We start from the raw sequence: 20,720 nt of genomic DNA, 5'->3' as shown, positions 1-20,720 counted from the left end.
GATAGCCATTTAGTTCAGTTACCTTCGTTTTCTTGGGTACAGAAACAATGGTGGACATCTTGAAGCAGGTGGGGACAACAGACTGGGATAGGGAGAAATGTAATATGTCCATAAACCCTCCAGCCAGCTGGTCCGAACATACTCCGAGGATACGACTTGGGATGCCGTCTGGGCAGGCAGCCTTGCGAGGGTTAACATGCTTAAATGTCTTGCTATAACGTCGGCCACGGAGAAGACAGCTCACAGTCGGCGGCGGTACTGGGTTTTCCTCGAAGCAACGAAGAAGGTGTTTAGGTTGACCGGGAGCATGGCAATAATCTCCGCGATGTGGCTGGCTTTGTTTGAGTATGTAGTTGCAAAGGTGACCTGCTGGTAGAAATGAGGTACGACAGATTTCAATTTTCCTGCATTAAAATCACCGCGACTAGGAGCGCCACCTCTGGATGAGGATTTTATTGTTTGCTTATGGCCCTATACAGCTCGTTGAGTGCGGTCTTAGTGCCAGCATCGGTTTCTGGTGGTAAATAGACAGCTATGGAAAATATAGATGAAAAATATCTTGGTAAATAATAAAGTCTACAGCTTATCATGAGCTATTCTAATTCATGCGAGCAGACTCGAGATTTCCTTAAATTTAGAGATCGAGCTTCAGCTGTCGTCAACAAAGCAGCGCACACCACCCTCCTTGATCTTACTCGATGCTGCTGTTCTGTCCTGCCGATGCATAGAAAAACCAGCTAGATGTTTATTATCCATGTCCTTGTTCAGCCAAATTTCAGAGAAACATAGGATATTACAGTTCTTCAGGTCTTGTTGATGGGATAGTCTCGAATGGAGCTTGTCCAGGTTGTCCAGTGATTGTACATTCGCCAATAGAACAGAGGTTTATTTACTCGCCGTCGTAGTTTCCTTAGGTTGCCCACACGTCGGCCTCTATATCGCCGTCTCTTTCTCTCCCAAAATAGCAGAATTGGTTAGCAACCCGTTAAACAGCCTTTATTTGTTGAAATATTTTTACATAACTAACGGTACTATTGTGTTAGTTCAATGTAATGCTCAGGCAGCCCTATTATATTAGCTCTTACTTATGCCTAAAGTAAAGTGAATAAGAAAATGTATGGAATTGTTAAGGGGTGGTTAGAAAAGCCAAGGCATGCTGGATAGGGAAGGGAGAGCGGAAGCATACCACAGGACAAGGGGCATCCAGCCCGTCCAGGCCAGGGAGGCCCGGTTCACCCTTTTCTCCTTTAAAGCCTCGGAAACCCTGTTTGTGAAATCAACCTTGTAAACATCTGCACATTGCCCCTCCTTTAGCAGCAGTATACCCTGCTGGCCGATGAGAGGACCTGCTGCCGCTCCGTTCGCAGACCGAAGCCTGTAGCTACAGACACACCTAAACATGCAGGCGGCCTGGGACTGACAGGAACAGACTCACTGGAGTAAGTGGGCCATGTTTCTGTTAGTCGTACCCTTGAAAAGAAAACCCCCTCAGATGGTTCATGGTCACTGGTCCTGGGGTGATTATTCATTCTTAACCAATAATCATCCAGTCATTCAATGAATACCAAATCATTATCACTACTGCAGTTTGTATCTCTGGACTAATACTGTAGTAGACGCTTGGACCAAAACCACTTCAGGGTCTATTAGAGTCAGTTAAGAGGCAAAAGGAAGTCAGGATTAGAACACAGACTCCTGATTGTCAGTGCAGGTTATGTGGTATTCTGAGGGTCGCTCCTTCTTTTTGCCACCTGGCTTGCACATTGAACGCAGGACATACCAATGGACAGGGGGCATCTAATCCAGGTGCTCCTTGGTCCCCCTTATCCCCTTTAGTTCCCCTGTTGCCTTTCTTGCCCCTCTCTCCCTGCAAACAACAGTGCATTACAAGAGACAGGCTTTAGTTCCTCCTGGCTGGCTCGCCCACACAGTAAGCAAATATGTTTGCTTTTTGAAATCATGAAGCTTGTATTCTTACCTAAGGAATTTAGACATTTTACAGATAATTGAAGACCATAAAAGTAAGGATGATGTGCTTTTTTGGGTTTACGAAGAAGAGTACTGAAGTTTAAGAATGTAGTGGTGGGGAAAGTAAGTGGAGGAAGTTAGGGAGTAGGGATACAGGCCAATGCTATTGGTGAGCGGGTTCCTTTAGTGCCTGAGATAACCTTCACAGACTTGTTGCAGGGATAGAAACACTTCATTGATTAATAAAATAAATTTAAAAAAATATATATATATTACCTTTATTTAACTAGGCAAGTCAGTTAAGAACAAATTCTTATTTTGATTCATCAACTACTACAGGATATTACAAGGGTATCACTAGCCCTACCACAACATAATATTCATGAGCCATACAGCGGAAAAGTATGCTGTTGTTTGTGTACACTAAAGGTGGCTGGACTGGCTACTAGCTACTAGCTGGCTACAAGTAAACAAGCCACTTACAGTATCTTCAAAAGCAAATATTTTTCTCTCAAGAAATGGCATTCCTTTACTGCTGAAGTTGCAGTTATATAATGGACGTGAAGGGCTACAGTATTTACACGCGGAATTGTTACATTATGCACCTACAGCCTATATTAGGTTGATCTATTGGATCGTGCCTCCATGAGAATGTGTAACTTACAATCAATTCAGAGGCTAGTACTTATTGTATCATATTTCCAACCAAAGCGAACCTTGTAAAATATTATAGATATTATATGTGGATATATGTATAAAACCAGACCACATTATTATTCAAACATCCGCTCACCAAGATCAAGGCCTTTGAAGGGGTTGGATTAGGGGCTAGACGAGTTTATCAAGAAGGAATTGGAATTGGAAGGATAATAAATCCTGGCTAACATATAATGCTCTCACAACATTGCCTCAACGTTGCCTGAAAACCATCAACCTTGGCTAACGTTGTGGCAATGTTGGGAGAACATTACTTGTCAGCCAAGTGAAAGGAAATTACAGGCAGGCTTGCAGGGAAGGTAAGTGGTAAGAGGAGGAGGAGTAGGAAGAAGATTAACCCGGGACTACGACATTAGAATGCAGGAGGAGCAGGTTGCCAGGGTGTGTGAGAGGGAGAGAGAGGGCAACACGACCCGGCAAAAAGAGCCACGGGAAACAGAGCAGGGTGGAGGGGAGGAAAAGGGGATAGGAAGACCTGCGGAAACAAAGACAGGACAAGAGTAAAAACAGCACCACGATCCCACAACCAGCCACAGCACCTCCAACTGGTGTAGCAAAATACCTCATAATATCAATCTCTTTCCCCTTCTTTACACCCCATTTGAGTAGCAAATGTATTTGATCCACAGATAGGAAGTAGCCATAACTGTCAATGTCAGATATTTCCTGCTGACATGAACCCAGTTGGAAGTGCTGAGAGGGTCAATGACGTGTTGTGACTTTTAAGGTGGGAGTCAGAATATTAAGTCAGATGTTAATAGGAAGGAAGGAAACATTCTCCAAGGGGAAGGGGGGACATGGGTATATGAACCAAACAATCTTTAATACATTGGTAGATTCTTTTTTTTTGCAGTGGCTATTTTACAAAATGGGAGTGTAGCATTATGTGATTACTTTAAGAACAACATTTTCAGATACGACAGTACAAGGTAAACCTAGGTCGGACAATGTAAAAGAGGACAACCTTTTGACTTGTCTTCAAAGTAAACAGCATGTCATTTTCTAAGGTCTTTGATGTGTCCATTCACATGTTCCAGTCCTCTCATTATCAAGTACAAACATCTTCAATCTCTTTTGATCCCCTGTCTTAATTTATACTACCTCAGTCATATTTGCATATTTTAACAAGATGAATTGAACTCTGAGGTAAAAAGGCCACTGCAAAACAAATACATTCACCTCAGAAAGGCAAAGGACATATGAATATCATTTTTTCAAACATCACTAAAAACACAATTGAAGGTCACTCATCATTGGCTATTTTGGACAAATTTTTCAGAAGATGAGTTATTGATATTTAAATAACATTTTGATTCAGATTCGCCTACTTAAGAGCCTTTGAATCCACCATGGTCCTGCTCATATTACCTAATACAGGCCCACCATGCTTTTAAGCATAACAAAGTTGACATCCCAATGGGCTTGCAAATGATTGATTGATGATGAACTATTACCAAAAAGACAAATGAAAAATGACAATAGTCTTTTTGATTAGTACTTTTCGATGAAGAATACCTTCGCTCATTTTGGTTGGGAGTATATCTAGTGTTGAGTGAAGAAGGAGCATGGAGGATCAGAAGCCATTTTAAATCCCATAGTTTATCAGAAGTACTAAATGTACTTATAGCAGAGAACATGTTATTGTCCTCTGGTTAGAAGCACATTGTACTCCAAGAGAGCATTACAAGCACATAATTATCAGCTGTTATCTTACCCGGTTCCCTTTGAATCCTTGTGGTCCTACTAAACCCTGAGAAGAGGAAATTAAACACAATATGATTTCCTGTACAAGCATTTTGAGACATTGCCTTGAGTAATAGCTTTGTAAGTGAAGTAAGTGGCCTTGCAGGAGCCTATCTCTCGTGTGAGGAAGCTTGATGTACAAGTACACCCCCCGGACAGAACGCTATCACAGGGTCTTGCCCCCAATCTATCTCCTTAGTGACACATCGGATCCCATTTTTACAGTATTTGGTATGACTCGCCCAGGGATCGGACTCCCAACCCTCCAATCTCAGGGTGGACATGCTAACCACAAAGCCACTGATTTGGTAATAGCTTTGTGCTGTCAATCAATTTGATCTATCGATTCCCTCAGACTTAATTAAGAGATGATTTAAGGTACTAATGATGCTATGTTCCAAAGTGCTCTTTCAAGGTTGATTGTAAATGCAATACTGTATGTATTTGCTGTTCTTGATACTTAGGTAATTGGACAAACTACTTACAGGGATGCCTTGAGGCCCAATTGGTCCTGGGACTCCTGAATCTCCCTTGTAACCCTGAATTGATAAAAAAAAGAACAATATAAATCATTCATCTCAAATAGATTAATAAGCTCTGTTTTGACTGATAGCTCTTATGTGGAGTGTGTGTGTGCTACTTTAGTGTGTGTGCTGTAAGTACTCACTCTATCTCCCTTCAGTCCTGCTGGCCCTGCCACACCGACTGGTCCTATCAGGCCCTTTAAGTGTAAGGACAAGACGGGCATCAGTGAATGCAGACATTACAATGGGAGGACATCCAAAGGAAAGAGATTATTGCATTTCCGTCAATAGATCAACAAGCTTTCTGGAGCCCTTTCGTGCCAAAAGAGGAGTTACCCAATTCTGTTTGTGTTAATCCTGATTAAATAATAGCCTGTTGATTGATTAGGTAGTGGTGTTCTCTAGGTTACCCCACTGTGCATGTTACACCAAGCTTGTTGAGCTAAAGAATGAACAGTAACAAAAAAAGGAGAAAAATATGAATGATTAGTGAAAGAGGTCAGCTGTAGCTCTCTCTCCCTGGAGAAGTCAGGATTCGACAGGAGGACCTTGCATTTCAGGCAGATAGTACAGCATGTACAGATAGTACAGCATGTACAGATAGTACAGCATGTACAGCATATTGCATGACAGAGCCATACTGCCATACTGTCCTGTATACATATCAACATGCAGCATGAGCATCCCAGCATGCTCTCCTGGTATGACATCACAGCGCCAGTTCAAAGCTTTTCACTGCTTGCATATGATCATAGGAGTATTACAACGGTATGTTTTGAATATTTGCAATGGCATGGATTCGGACACTCAGTTTGTCATGACTTTATGCAGGAGAGGCTGAATCTTGAGATCTGATTGCGTAACTCAAATGTCCTTATAGATCTTCCATTGACGTCAGCACACGATTTACGCAAAAGTCTGCGTTACCCATGCAAATCTCAAGTTAGGATTCAGGATGTAATGAACAAGTGGGACTAATTCTTGCCATTTACTACTTCAAAGCATAGACGCACTGAGAGGAGAAACATCAAAGGGCCCATGTTAGGACCATGACACGTTCCAATGCCAGACAGACATGGGACACAGTCATTTGAACATCGTCCCTATGCCAGAGCAATCCTCAAAAAATGCCTAAAACAGAACTGTTCTCTCTGCAGACAACCAGACAGACTACAAGACAGGGCAGACAGGACAAGCATGTAGGAAAGGCAAGCAGACAGACAGACAAGACACCAGCGCAGACAGACATGCAAGTAAGCCATGGGGGGAGCAGAATAGAGGAGGGGAGGTGGGGTAGGGGAGGAATGTGTGTTGGGTGGGTACAGGACTTGCGCCACTCACCACTGGACCAGGCCTGCCGTCTAAACCATGAGCCCCCTGGACAGTGTGTAAACATTTCGAGAGCAGAGATGGAAGGTAGGTGGTGGGAGAAGGGGAGGAGGAGGTGTGGAGGGGGGAGAGGGTAAGGGGTGAGTGAGTGAAGCAGTGATCCGTGACTCAAAAAACACATCCAGTTGCTGATGAAGGGTGATTGTGTTGTGATGATGTGAGAAACAGTTACTCCTCTTATAGGTGCAGTTGATTATCACTGTCAAACAATTAAGTCCTGACCTTTGATAAAATAGTGTTTTTCAGAAACATAAACATGGTTCAACTTCTTTCTATGGTCGATGTCCATATAGAAAGCAGTTTGAAGTGTGAAGATATAAGTGTCTATGATGATTTGTAAATGTCATGTCTTGTACCCACATTGATTAGCATATACATAATATCCCTCATCATTTCCATATAAAAGGAGTTACTGTGCCATTGACGATGTGACTAGAACATGTACTGAATGTCAACAATGACCTTTGACTCCCAAGAAGTAAACCCGAAGTAAGGAAGAGACCCCCAGTGATTCATATCAAACCTATTCCTTAACATGCAACTAAATATAGAACTAAAAGAGACTACATTTACAGAATTTCAGAGAGATTATCAGAAAACTAAACAAAAGTTGGCATAATGAAGAAAATGATCGTTAACTCTTTCCATCTAATAATGAAAATTATAGAGTTATCTTAAAAAAAAATATGACAATGGTAATGTATATTGTAGATGACATGTTTTAGTTTTCATATTAGTGATTTTATTGCCCTTGTGTATTGGATTGCAGCAATCATCCATCCATGCACTTTGAAAACTTTAATGCAACCATTGAGCCATCAAACCATCATTGGTTAGGCCTAGTTATAAAGTGACATGACAACATCAAAACGGTCATGCTGCCTGGTTCTAAGACACAAAAGCCTGAACAAAGAGTACACCCACTCTACTTTGGTTTCCAGGAGTCAAAATACAACTTATAATTGCAAAATGGTCAAAGAGATGGTCAAATTGTACTTACAGGAAGCCCAAGATGACCCCTGTCCCCTTTATCGCCCTTCGAACCAGATGCTCCTTTCTCTCCCCGTATGCCTATGCCTGGTTCCCCCTAAAAGAGGCACAGAAAATACATTATTCACTTTTACTACATAAGCATTACACCAACTTACTAAAACCACTGATTTGAGTGTGTACTGACAACTACAGTATCAAAGGATTCTCGAGGTACAGTAAGACATTACAGAGGCTACCACAATCAACTCTTACCTTTGGCCCTCCCAGTCCTTCAGGTCCCTGAGGGTTAAAATAAACAATTCCAGTCAGGATATGTCGATCACTTCATGTAAATATGACATATTATCAGGAGGTTTAATATATATTTCTGAGTGCTTATATTGCCTAATAGCATGCTAACTGTAGTGTACTCACCGCAGGGCCAACTGGTCCTTGGGTCCCTGGAGGACCTGGAGGCCCATATACCTAAAGACAAACATCAGGTAACGTCATCAATGCATACACTTCCTCATTAGTGGGTTCACTCTAACATCACGTCCTCTGAATCTGACCCCTCTCAAGTTCACTCAAACACGCACAGGTCATTAAAAACAATGAGATACACAGTGGAGGGGAGCCCTTACCATGTCTGACATTCCTCCCTTATCTCCGGACTCACCCTTCTGACCCTGAAGCATCAAGTCACATGAATACAAGGTTAACACAGGCTACTCGCATGAATAAAACACTGCTGTACACCCAATCAGCACTGTACAGATGGATAGTACTGCGAACAGTATTTCACTGCTACCCAATGCCAGGTCAGACACTGCATACTGTATACTCAGATGCAGTCTGAGGGGCACCATTGCGTACCATTGCGCCTGGTAATCCAATGGGACCAGGAGGCCCAGAAACCCCCTTTTCACCAGTAGGGCCATCTAAACCCTACAGAACAAGGAAAGGGGTGATAGTGATTAAAATGTTGTCAGTGTGTTCAAATCAGGGATTGGTTTTGGTTCATTTCCATATGAGAGTGTCAATTAATACAAAATAGACGATGACATTTTTTAATCAGATGTTAAAAGTGAACATTAATCTTGAATGTGCCAAAACCGTTGACCAAATATATCGCATACAGTTTTTTTAGTTTCGTCTGGTTACCTCCAGATTCTGGCTGTAAGGGCATGAAACTGCCCGTAATGAGGGACGCAATGCTGCCCATCCTTTCTCAGTGTCTACACACACAGACGATGCTAGACAATCACCCAATTTCTCGCTAGCAGTTATTTAACGGTTAATAAACCCACACATAGAGTGGGTTGATATGACTAACACAAATAATCAGAAAAGAATGGTGAAGGAAAAGTCTCCTAGACGCTGCAGTACGGTGCAGTATTTGGGATGTGTTTTGGCTATATGGTATGATGAGTGTAGCCCACTCCACTGTCAGAACTGGAGTAGGTATATCACTGAAGCCTAAAGGTTTCTAATTAGATCATACGTGGGTGGTACAAAGAGCTACTGTAGCTCCAGTCCCTTTCCTCTGGGAATTATTATTTTTATTTAACCTTTATTTAACTAGGCAAGTCAGTTAAGGACAAATTATTATTTGGCCTACCCTGGCCACACCCGGACGAGGCAAGGCCAATTATGCGCCGCCCTATGGGACTCCCAATCACGGCCGGATGTGATACAGCCTGGATAGGAACCAGGGACTGTAGTGACGCCTCTTGCACTGAGATGCAGTGCCTTAGACCCCTGCGCCACTCGGGAGGCCAGATGATAGTGCTACTGTAGTGTTCTGGCTTTGGTGTGGGAGTGTGTGTAGTGGGGTGGATCTGGGGTTCCCCAGTTACTCACAGGTGATCCAGATGGGCCCATGTCCCCCTTATCTCCTTTGGTTCCGGAGAAACCCATCAGGCCCCCCTCCCCTTTGGGACCTTCAGGGCCGGCTGGGCCAACAGGACCTGCCTCTCCAGGCTTCCCCCGAGGACCCTGACACACAAATTAGACGTCATTTCCATTGTTGTCTTTACTTTTATCATTACTGTCATCGCCATGTTGTTGTTGATGCTGTGTTTTATCATACATGACAGGTTAACAATGCACATTTATACTGAAGAATAGACAATAAGACGGTGATCTAACCTTCTCTCCGTCAAGACCTGAAGGGCCTGGAAGGCCAACTTCACCCTTTGTTCCTGGTGTTCCGGGGACCCCTTGAGGGCCAGGTAGTCCAGGTGGGCCCTGGATCGATAAAGAAACAGATCAGAATGACTTATTGAAAACATATGCTGTATGTCTAGTACTGTATTCATATTAGCAAACATTGTATTGGAATTACAGTGGCAAAATACAGTCGGTCTTTAAATGGTCTGTCGGACGACATGGCTGTCTTTCTGTTACAACGACCTGCATAAAGAAGGCATATACATTTCTAATGCATCATTAACAGACTTTAGAGACATCCACTCACCATCAAAGGTACATTCCGAATATCCTAAAGAGAAAAAACTCAATGTTAGAAGTCCTGTAACAATTTATAATACTTCATGAATCAAACAATTTACATAAGACAGTAAATAATAGGTGATATACATTTTCATTGTTGATGATTTCTGATTTTCCTGGCTCCCCTGCTGCACCTGGAGGACCCTAAAGGTAAGGGGGGAAAAAAAATATGTATTGGTGCAAATCTCCCAAATCTCCTTTTGACATTAATGAATGCATGGCGTTATGACAGAGCCTGCACTTACTCTTGGTCCAGCTGGGCCGTCAGATCCTGCTTCCCCCTGGAGGGTGATGAAAGGTATGACAGTTAGCCTCTTTCCTTTCAATTATTAACCTCAATACAGTGTTCAACACTAAAAGGATGAGATCGAATGTTACTGTCGCAAATTAGAGGACCATGTTTAGTGATCATACATTTCCTGTTGTGCAAAAATGTCAAGTCAGGTTAGGAAAAGTTCCCATCTCACCTTGAGACCTTGGTCGCCTTTGTCACCCTGGTAAAGAGAACACGTCATTTTAAGGGGCCCCCGTGATATTATTAAACCAAGGTGTCTTTTTCGAACTATTCTACAGCCTCTATAGTACCTTGAATCCTGATAGGCCTGGAAGTCCTGGTGTCCCTGGTTCTCCTTTGATGCCAGTCCCTGCTGCGCTGGGGTCACCCTTGTCACCCTGCGACAGAACAGAACATGGACAGAGTTGTTCTGAATGGATTATTTGTGTACCTGTTTGACATTTTACTGTATTGTTAGGAGCTAGTAACATAAGCGTTTCACTGCACCTGCTATAACATCTGCTAAACTGTGTACACAACCAATACACTTTGATTTGATTTTGACAGTGTCATAAGCGACTGTGCAGGACAACACATTCTCTAGTGTATAACACTGACACTGCCCCATTGACTGTGACATTGATGGGAGTTAAATAGTGCAGCACTGGTTGGTCTCACAGAAGACACAACGGATCTATATGGATCTAAATCACAAGGTGAATGACATGAAAACATCCAACAGCACAGCCCCTTGTCCACAGCGGTAGATCTCAACCCCTCAACACAGGCACAAACTCAAATCTGCAAAAATCACGGCATTCTCCAACAAGAGAATGTTTTCACACGTTTGGAAACTCTCTGGAAACAGGAATGTGTGGGTCATGTTAGTTAATGATTTCTCTGAAGTGTTCCACTGTCACATGGGACATGTTATGATGACGCCATGTCACTGCAGTACAAGCAGCTATAGTAAGAAAGCCATTAAAGGCCCAGATGTTTCAGTCCATAAGTAATGCAAAGATCAAAGTACTTCTACAGAAACCAATTGGGCAGACTAACAGAGGAGGAAGCTAAAGAAGCAACTCAAGACTAATCGCAGCTCTAGTGGGTCACAAAGACAAACAATGAGAAGATAATAGACAATTGACTTGATGGAGCTCTGGTTGTTATGGGAACACTGATGATTGACAGACACAGAGCACAAACACAATGCCCATTCCAGGCCTACCCTGTAGCCCCTCTTCCCAGGAATACCAGGTGTTCCAGGGGTACCAGCTTGACCCTTTACAGTGGAAGGAAGACAGAGTTTTAGTACCCGGATAAATACAGGCCTTTACAATCTGTGTTAGCCACACCATTCAAGGAAATTACCTTTCTTCCAGGAGTGCCTGGAAAACCTGGCTCTCCCTACGGTGAACCAAGATGGCACAAAGGTCAAAGGTGGGGGAAATGAGAGAAGACAGAAATAGTGAAAGTTGATATTCAGTAAAGCTCTTTTAAATCAGTAGCCATGCCACATCTTCCAAACAAGCATTTTTTCATTCATTTTGTAATAGTCTGATTCAGCATAGGGCCTGTTTACATCCATGTGTTTGTCAGTTTTCTTGGAAGAACAGAATTCCCTCAGTACAACATGCACTGGGATCAATATTTGGAAAGGCATGTTGGAGTTGGTGCATTCTATGCACGCATATAGCTGGTCTAGGTTTGGACATGGAACTGTCGCTGATTGTCATTCGTCAAGAGCTTCTAGCCCACCGCAAGCCAATTAACCCTAGAAATTGGTTGTTATAAATAGTAAAAGGAACACATGATAGTTATTTAATTCATCTCTGTGTTTGCTCCCCTCTTCAATTGGCCAGCTTAACGAGCGGACGCACGGCGGATGATGTACGGTCACAGCTGTGACCACAGGACCCACATGGGTTTACAGCAGGCACTTATGGAAGGTTGTGGGTGCGTCCAAAATGGCACCCTATTTCCCTACGAAGTGCACTACTTTTGACCAGAGCCCAGGACAAAAGTAGTGCACTATATAGAGAATAGGGTGCCATTTGGGACACAGTCCGTCTCTCTCGCTTGCTTTTACTATATCTACATGGCTTGCTGAGACTCAAAAAGCCATGTCTTAGACAGAGAGTTACGAGGGTGACTTGTAACTCTCGTAACATTTATGCCCCATTTCAAATTACTAATCATCAATGTCAAGATATGGTTCTTAAATCCAGATGCAGAACAACTATTGGACCTGGGAGTATTATACAGAGCCCAAAAAAACATGCACTATTCATCATTGGTTTGACATGTATTTTAGGGAACATTTGGATTAGGAAATGCTTTGTCAGGCAACAATACAATCCAACAGAATACTGAGAAATAAGGCTGGTAGTTCTTTAAGCACTCAGTTTAGTGGCAGGTAACATACAATTGAAGTCGGAAGATTACATACACCTTAGCCAAAAATATTTAAACTCAGTTTTTTACAATCCCTGACAATTAATCCTAGGAAAAATTCCCTGTCTTAGGTCAGTTAGGATCACAACTTTATTTTAAGAATGTGAAATGTCAGAATAATAGTAGAGGGAATTATTTATTTCAGCTTTTATTTCTTTCATCACATTCCCAGGGGGTCAGAGGTTTACATACACTCAATTAGTATTTGGTAGCATTGCCTTTAAATTGTTTAATTTGGGTCAAACGTTTTGGGTTCCCACAATAAGTTGAGTGAATTTTGTCCCATTCATCCTGATAGAGCTGGTGTAACCGAGTCAGGTTTGTAGGCCTCCTTGCTTTTTCAGTTCTGCCGACACATTTTCTATAGGATTGAGGTCAGGGCTTTGTGATGGCCACTCCAATACCTTGACTTTGTTGTCCTTAAGCCATTTTGCCACAACTTTGGAAGTATGCTTGGGGTCATTGTCCATTTGGAAGACCCATTTGTGACCAAGCTTTAACTTCCCGACTGATGTCTTGCTTCAATATATCCACATAATTTTCCTTCCTCATGATGCCATCTATTTTGTGAAGTGCACCAGTCCCTCCTGCAGCAAAGCACCCCAACAACATGATGCTGCCACCCTCGTGCTTCACGGTTGGGATGGTGTTCTTCGGCTTGCAAGCCTCCCCCTTTTTCCTCCAAACAAAATGATGGTCATTATGGCCAAATAGTTATATTTTTGTTTCATCAGACCAGAGGACATTTCTCCAAAAAGTACAATCTTTGTCTCCATGTGCAGTTGCAAACCGTAGTCTGGCTTTTTTATGCCGGTTTTGGAGCAGTGGCTTCTTCCTTGCTGAGCGGCCTTTCAGGTTATGTCAATATAGGACTCGTTGTACTGTGGATATAGATACTTTTGTCCCTATTTCCTCCAGCATCTTCACAAGGTCCTTTGCTGTTGTTCTGGGATTGATTTGCACTTTTCGCACCAAAGTACGTTCATCTCTAGGAGACAGAACGCGTCTCCTTACTGAGCGGTATGATGGCTGCGTGGCCCCATGGTGTTTATACTTGCATGCTATTGTTTATACATATGAACGTGGTACCTTCACGCGTTTGGAAATTGCTCCCAAGGATGAACCAGACTTGTGGAGGTCTACAATAATTTTTCTGAGGTCTTGGCTGATTTCTTTAGATTTTCCCATGATGTCAAGGAAAGAGGCACTGAGTTTGAAGGTAGGTCTTGAAATACATCCACAGGTACACCTCCAATTGACTCAAATGATGTCAATTAGCCTGTCAGAAGCCTTTAAAGCCATGACATCATTTTCTGGAATTTTCCAAGCTGTTTAAAGGCACAGTCAACTTAGCGTTTTTAAACTTCTGACCCACTGGAAATGTGATACAGTGATTTATAAGTGAAATAATCTATCTGTAAACAATTGTTGGGAAAATTACTTGTGTCATGCACAAAGTAGATGTCCTAACCGACTTGCCAAAACTATAGTTTGTTAACAAGAAATTTGTTGAGTGGTTGAAAAACGAGTTTTAATGACTCCAACCTAAGTGTATGTAAACTTCCGACTTCAACTGTATTTTGCATAGTGGCGCACACTGTTGAGTTTTGGCCACATGACTAAACAATTTGACCATTTGCACAATCACCCTAAAATCAAAAAAGAAAATAGGTGGTATTTTTTGTCTTACAGTAACGTTATACTATGCTATTATATTCAGTTCTGTTATGTAGAATACTATCATTATGTGGCCTTGCAGACATTGATTCCGACTTCAACTGTATATAAGGCATTCTCAAAAGTATTCATAGATCAACCAATCTGGGGGGAGAAAGATACTGGAGTGCCCCAATTATTTAATCTCTTGGTTTAGGACAAGGGTCAAAGGTCACGGGCTACTTTCACATGGTGGACTACCTTCAACACTTGTTTCCCAGGCATTCCTGGCATACCAAAGTCCCTCTAAGAGATCACATTGATTATCAATAACTACAGTCACAGCGTTCTCAAACAAGATGTGGGACAACACACATACATTATTGCATGTGTTATGGTTGACGAAACACACTGAAGCTCAAATGAAACATACTAACTGGAAGTACATCAACCAACCAAAACATACTTCTTTGTTTGCCATGTCATGTTTTAAAGTAATGAAAACAAATGATCAATGTCCATGACCAAGATCCTTAAGAATAAACCGGATTACATGAACAAATAAGAACAGAGACACAGGGAGGAGTGATAGAACGTCCCTGGCGGAGAGAGCAAAGGCGGCAGTCTGACTCCTAAGGGTCTGACAAAGGAGCAGGTGGCGTCGCCCAACTTGGCAACCCCTACCCTCCTCTCCCCCTCCTGACCGACAGACACACAGCAAGTGCATTTCTGCTGGAGCCTCTGACAGGTGCTGTGGTTGGGGCTCACCATGGAGGGAGGGTGAGCGTGATGCGTCAGTAGACTGCAGACTGTACTGGAGCCAGAGCCCGGCCCCGCAGCCACAGCCTGCCCAGCTGCCCCATGAACGCTTTCACACCAACCTGTCAGGGGATCGAAACGTGGGGATAGAGTGTCCGTCCGTTTCTGGGAAGATGAAAGCGCCGGGCGGGCCTCCTGTCCAGAACCCTGACCAGGGTGGGATCAGGGCAGGTGAGCGGTGACGGCTCTAATCACATGGAGGGGCCCTCAGGGGCCCCCAGCAAACACAGCACAGAAACAGGAAGCTTTGATCTCCTGCTTCTCCAATCAGCTCACACCATTCCTCCTATCTACTTAGCTATTCCTTCCCATCACCGTCACTCCCCACCCCCTGGTTCTATTTTCACACCGGTGTGTGTGTATGATACTCCATAGGCGTAATCTGTCGACTGACATGCCTGCTGCTTGATTTATCAATACGCTAATCTCTTCATTGAAACGACGCGGACATGGCCTTTCCAGTTCAGAGGAAATGCCCTGAGGGTAACAGGGGAATATATTCATCATCTGTTCAAAACAAAATGTAATGATCCCTCTGATACACCAGTAAAGAGGGTGTAAACAGTGTGAGATACTGTAAGATGGCCTTAAAATGGCCACCGCAGCTACAAGCACTGCCAGAGTGGATCTGAGGCAAGTGAAAGGAATAATAGGTGAATAGAGAGGCCTACTTTCTGTCTTCCTCTCAGTTCTAATGTGCTTTCCAGCTGTGTTGGTCTAGGGCTCTCTGATTTCGAGGGAGAGTGAGGGTAGAGGAAGGGAAGAGCCCCATTCAGTCAATCAGACAGACAGTCTGTGTCTGAAACGCTAGGCTTGGCAAAGCCTACATCCCCTAACACCTCTTCTCCCCTATGTTCTGAGCACCACTGTCACCTTATCCTGTCTTTGGGTCTCTGTCGTCTGCTTACCCTGACAGGAGCGGCTCGGAGTGCCCACACAGCTCTGACCCAAGGGAGAAATGAAAAGCAGGCTTTTCTAACAGTCTAACAGGCTCATTAAATCAACCGGCCCTCCAGACCGGGGGAGAGACATCCGTCATTACAGGGCTAATGGCGAACCACTGGACAGTAATGGTGAGCTAGCCATTATGAAGGCGGAGCAGAGGAGAACAGAGGAGGAGGTCTATGGCTGTCCTGTCTACTTCCTCTATGTCTAGCCTGGCGTCTGTAGCCTGGCGTCTGTAGCCTGGCGTCTGTAGCCTGGCGTCTGTAGCCTGGCGTCTGTAGCCTGGCGTCTGTAGCCTGGCGTCTGTAGCCTGGCGTCTGTAGCCTGTTGAGAGAGGGCCTTGAGAGATATATAGCTCGGTCAGACTTGTGGTCGGCACCATGTGGACATTAACGATGATGGCCCATGCCACAAACCTTTACCTGTTCTTTTTATTACAATCTGGTTGTACAATACAATAAGCCTGATCCAACATTGTGAGTATAAATATAGAACGAAGTTCCCCTGGGCAGAGGCAAACCCCATATCCTAAGGTGAATCTAGTACAGCTTTGAAGTGTTTGCCTGCAAAAGCACTTTCTTTTTAGTATTAAAAAAAATCGAGCCTTTCCTCTCACAACCCCACTTTTGCGGAGGATACCGTGTCTCTGCTAAAAGCACCCTCCCTTGAAGTGTTTTTCCTTCTCTTTCCCAAATCCCTCCATCTGTGGAGTCTAATGGGGGAAACACACGCCGTCTGCTACTGCTATGTCGGGCATCTCGGGACGAGGAAGCGGGAATGTTCACCATGGAAACGGGTCGGACTTAAAGTACGGCAGGGAGCTGATAGGTAAGAAAACAAGTGGCCGTACTACATCAGTCGGTCACGTCACATAGAGGCCAGTGTCTATGAGAGACTGAGTCAAAGGACTGAGAAGGCCTGGGGCCCACGTGTTCAAATCCCATAGGGGAATGGGTGGATGAGAGCAGCCCAGTTTTTGTTGTTGAAGCATTGAGGTCTGTAGCGATGGGCAAAACATACGTATTTCTTCTGGAAGGCTCCTCCCACCAACATGTGGCGCCTTCTCTGACAAGGCGTTTTTCATTCTAGGATTGTTTGGTCTGTTTCTTTGATTGCACGACATAATGTATAAGATCAATCATTCGATGCACATTTGCCCACATATTGTGATGACTGAAAGAAACGTTTGCCTTCTGATTTAAGAAAGCATCAATGTTAAGATAATTTAAAGACGATTTGCAATTTCAACAGCACAAACTCTATTAGGGTAAGTATCTTAAACAAGCAATAACAAACTCAAGTCAGACATCCACAGTGATCAAATTCTCTTTAAAGTGCTTGCATTCGATATCTTGCCATGCGAGGTTATATTGATGAAAAAAACTTCTCAAGATGTCACACTCCACATATGGCTTCCATTATACCTTTCCTCCCATCTCCCCTATGAGACCGGTCTTCCCCTCATCTCCCTACAGTGTGGATGTAGACATCATCAGAAGGAAGACATGGGCAAAGCAATCATGCTATTTCAAATAGAGGACATCAAAAGACAACCAATGGTACCAAGGGAAATAAGTATTCCACTCATCAGCATCTAAGCCTCTGGGTGGTCCCTTGACTGAAGGGGGAGGTGAATATTCCACCCGACTAACCAGGAGGGAATTACACAGGACAAGGCCACGCCACTTGGGCTTTTTTTGAACTGGGATGATATCTCAGCCAGACTCAGGAACCAGCCCAGGATTTGTCTATGTCTACAGATAAAGACTCCCGGTTTACTTTAGATATTAACAACCTGGCTGCTGCACACCCACTACCACATGTTTTCACCGGGAGGTTCCTCTCCTATGAGCCTTTTAGTGAGATAATTCAGCCCATTCGTGAAAATATACACTGCTCAAAAAAATAAAGGGAACACTTAAACAACACAATGTAACTCCAAGTCAATCACACTTCTGTGAAATCAAACTGTCCACTTAGGAAGCAACACTGATTGACAATACATTTCACATGCTGTTGTGCAAATGGAATAGACAACAGGTGGAAATTATAGGTAATTAGCAAGACACCCCCAATAAAGGAGTGGTTCGGCAGGTGGAGACCACAGACCACTTCTCAGTTCCTATGCTTCCTGGCTGATGTTTTGGTCACTTTTGAATGCTGACGGTGCTTTCACTCTAGTGGTAGCATGAGACGGAGTCTACAACCCACACAAGTGGCTCAGGTAGTGCAGCTCATCCAGGATGGCACATCAATGCGAGCTGTGGCAAGAAGGTTTGCTGTGTCTGTCAGCGTAGTGTCCAGAGCATGGAGGCGCTACCAGGAGACAGGCCAGTACATCAGGAGACGTGGAGGAGGCCGTAGGAGGGCAACAACCCAGCAGCAGGACCGCTACCTCCGCCTTTGTGCAAGGAGGAGAAGGAGAAGCACTGCCAGAGCTCTGCAAAATGACCTCCAGCAGGCCACAAATGTGCATGTGTCTGCTCAAACGGTCAGAAACAGACTCCATGAGGGTGGTATGAGGGCCCGACGTCCACAGGTGGGGGTTTTGCTTACAGCCCAACACCGTGCAGGACGTTTGGCATTTGCCAGAGAACACCAAGATTGGCAAATTCGCCACTGGCGCCCTGTGCTCTTCACAGATGAAAGCAGGTTCACACTGAGCAAGTGACAGACGTGACAGAGTCTGGAGACGCCGTGGAGAACGTTCTGCTGCCTGCAACATCCTCCAGCATGACCGGTTTGGCGGTGGGTCAGTCATGGTGTGGGGTGGCATTTCTTTGGGGGGCCGCACAGCCCTCCATGTGCTCACCAGAGGTAGCCTGACTGCCATTAGGTACCGAGATGAGATCCTCAGACCCCTTGTGAGACCATATGCTGGTGCTGGGTTCCTCCTAATGCAAGACAATGCTAGACCTCATGTGGCTGGAGTGTGTCAGCAGTTCCTGCAAGAGGAAGGCATTGATGCTATGGACTGGTCTGCCCGTTCCCCAGACCTGAATCCAATTGAGCACATCTGCGACATCATGTCTCGCTCCATCCACCAACGCCACGTTGCACCACAGACTGTCCAGGAGTTGGCGGATGCTTTAGTCCAGGTCTGGGAGGAGATCCCACAGGAGACCATCCACCACCTCAACAGGAGCATGCCCAGGCATTGTAGGGAGGTCATACAGGCACGTGGAGGCCACACACACTACTGAGCCTCATTTTGACTTGTTTTAAGGACATTACATCAAAGTTGGATCAGCCTGTAGTGTGGTTTTCCACTTTAATTTTGAGTGTGACTCCAAATCCAGACCTCCATGGCTTGATAAATTGGATTTCCATTGATTATTTTTGTGTGATTTTGTTGTCAGCACATTCAACTATGTAAAGAAAAAAGTATTTAATAAGATTATTTCTTTCATTCAGATCTAGGATGTGTTGTTTAAGTGTTCCCTTTATTTTTTTGAGCAGTATATTAACGGACCAAAGCCAGTGGTGTGCGGTCTCTGGGGTGCATTTGTGCTTCAGCAGGTGTCGGCTAAACAATAAGCTGCCAGAACTCCAACATTGTGTTTTTGACCGTCCGAGAAATTCACATTGAGCCTGCGAGACGCCAATGCTCATACTACCTATCTAACCAAAGACACACAGAGAGAGAGAGGGTGAGATATAACAAGGCTCTTACCTTCAGCCCTAGGTCTCCCTTCAGTCCCTACGGAAGGAGAGAGAGTGACACAGATAAACACAAAACAGTTAGTCACATATTATAAATAAATCCCTTTGATTTCTTTTTCAATACATGAAAATACAGCTTGTCGAAGGTGAGAGGAAGACCCTCTCCTTCTGCCTCTGTAAATGTAGTTACACTCTTGTAGAATACCACCAGATGGTGCAATACACTCTGAAAGCAGTGGACTTGTGAACAAACGTTTGTCGCAGCTACAGAAAGGTATTGGACGTCCATAAGGAACAAGGTGCAGTGGGAACATGGGAGAGTTTGTATTTCAATGCCTTCCCATTTCAGTACCTCAAACACCTCGGAACATCTAAAGTGCAATACTAACTTTCAAAGGGGTGAAATTCTCCTCATAAGAACATGGACATGGCCTTAGTCTTGGTCGTCCTCCGGGTAACCTACTATAGGGTTGACCAACCTCCTCATAAACCAGACCAAGCTTTTCGAGGCTCCGTCATGGGAAAACAGTGAGATGGAGGAAAGCTGGAGTTTACAAGGCTATAACATAACCAGGAGCTTGGAGCTGTAAGTTCTACCAGAGTTCCCCAAAATAGGGGTCATACATAAGTCATTAAATGGCAATTGTAATACAGAAATATCTATTTTACAAACTCACCCAGTTTGAATCAAACTTTCAATATCTCACTTGAGGTAGTGTACTAATGACTTTGAGCATGGATCATAGAGGGGCTGTGGTTTTCTGACAGCCAAACAGTTTGACATTGCCCAGATGGCTAAGACGTTTAACCTGCTCTAGAGGCTCGTGTGGATGTGACCCCGTTTTGTTGGGGGATGTGAGAGCCATGCAGGCTGTTGCGGTCTCTCTCTCCCTCAATCCCTCTTTTTTTTCTCCCCCCCCCCTCTCTCTCTGTGCAGTCACACTGTGTGCTGGCTGAGCCCAGCTCAGTGAAGGGCACAGGCTGTGAGAGTGAGCCCTCCAGAGGAAGTCCATTAAGCCATGGAAAAGTGGAGAAGGACAGGCACGTGGAGAGTTTAAGAGGCACGGCTCTCTCTGCCCCCC

General features: G+C 44.1%; 1 protein-coding gene across 1 annotated transcript in view; it reads right to left on the bottom strand.

Annotated features, from left to right (window-relative positions):
• Positions 1-20,720, bottom strand: part of LOC115193846 (collagen alpha-1(XIII) chain) — a 111,829-nt gene that overhangs the window by 4,531 nt on the left and 86,578 nt on the right. Inside the window, exons 20-35 of the mRNA XM_029752927.1 lie at positions 19,649-19,675; positions 10,413-10,499; positions 10,295-10,321; positions 10,073-10,108; positions 9,915-9,971; positions 9,793-9,816; positions 9,465-9,563; positions 9,177-9,311; positions 7,958-8,002; positions 7,749-7,799; positions 7,587-7,613; positions 7,342-7,428; positions 5,096-5,149; positions 4,914-4,967; positions 4,400-4,435; positions 1,781-1,867 (exon numbers count right to left, since the gene is read on the bottom strand). Of these exons, the coding sequence (XP_029608787.1) occupies positions 1,781-1,867; positions 4,400-4,435; positions 4,914-4,967; positions 5,096-5,149; positions 7,342-7,428; positions 7,587-7,613; positions 7,749-7,799; positions 7,958-8,002; positions 9,177-9,311; positions 9,465-9,563; positions 9,793-9,816; positions 9,915-9,971; positions 10,073-10,108; positions 10,295-10,321; positions 10,413-10,499; positions 19,649-19,675 (933 nt within the window). The remainder of the gene's footprint in view (positions 1-1,780; positions 1,868-4,399; positions 4,436-4,913; positions 4,968-5,095; positions 5,150-7,341; positions 7,429-7,586; positions 7,614-7,748; positions 7,800-7,957; positions 8,003-9,176; positions 9,312-9,464; positions 9,564-9,792; positions 9,817-9,914; positions 9,972-10,072; positions 10,109-10,294; positions 10,322-10,412; positions 10,500-19,648; positions 19,676-20,720) is intronic.

Source organism: Salmo trutta, chromosome 5 (assembly GCF_901001165.1).
Source record: "Salmo trutta chromosome 5, fSalTru1.1, whole genome shotgun sequence".
Lineage (NCBI taxonomy): Eukaryota > Metazoa > Chordata > Actinopteri > Salmoniformes > Salmonidae > Salmo > Salmo trutta.
Note: the sequence above shows the minus strand (reverse complement) of the source record. Positions and strands in the feature narration are given on the sequence as shown.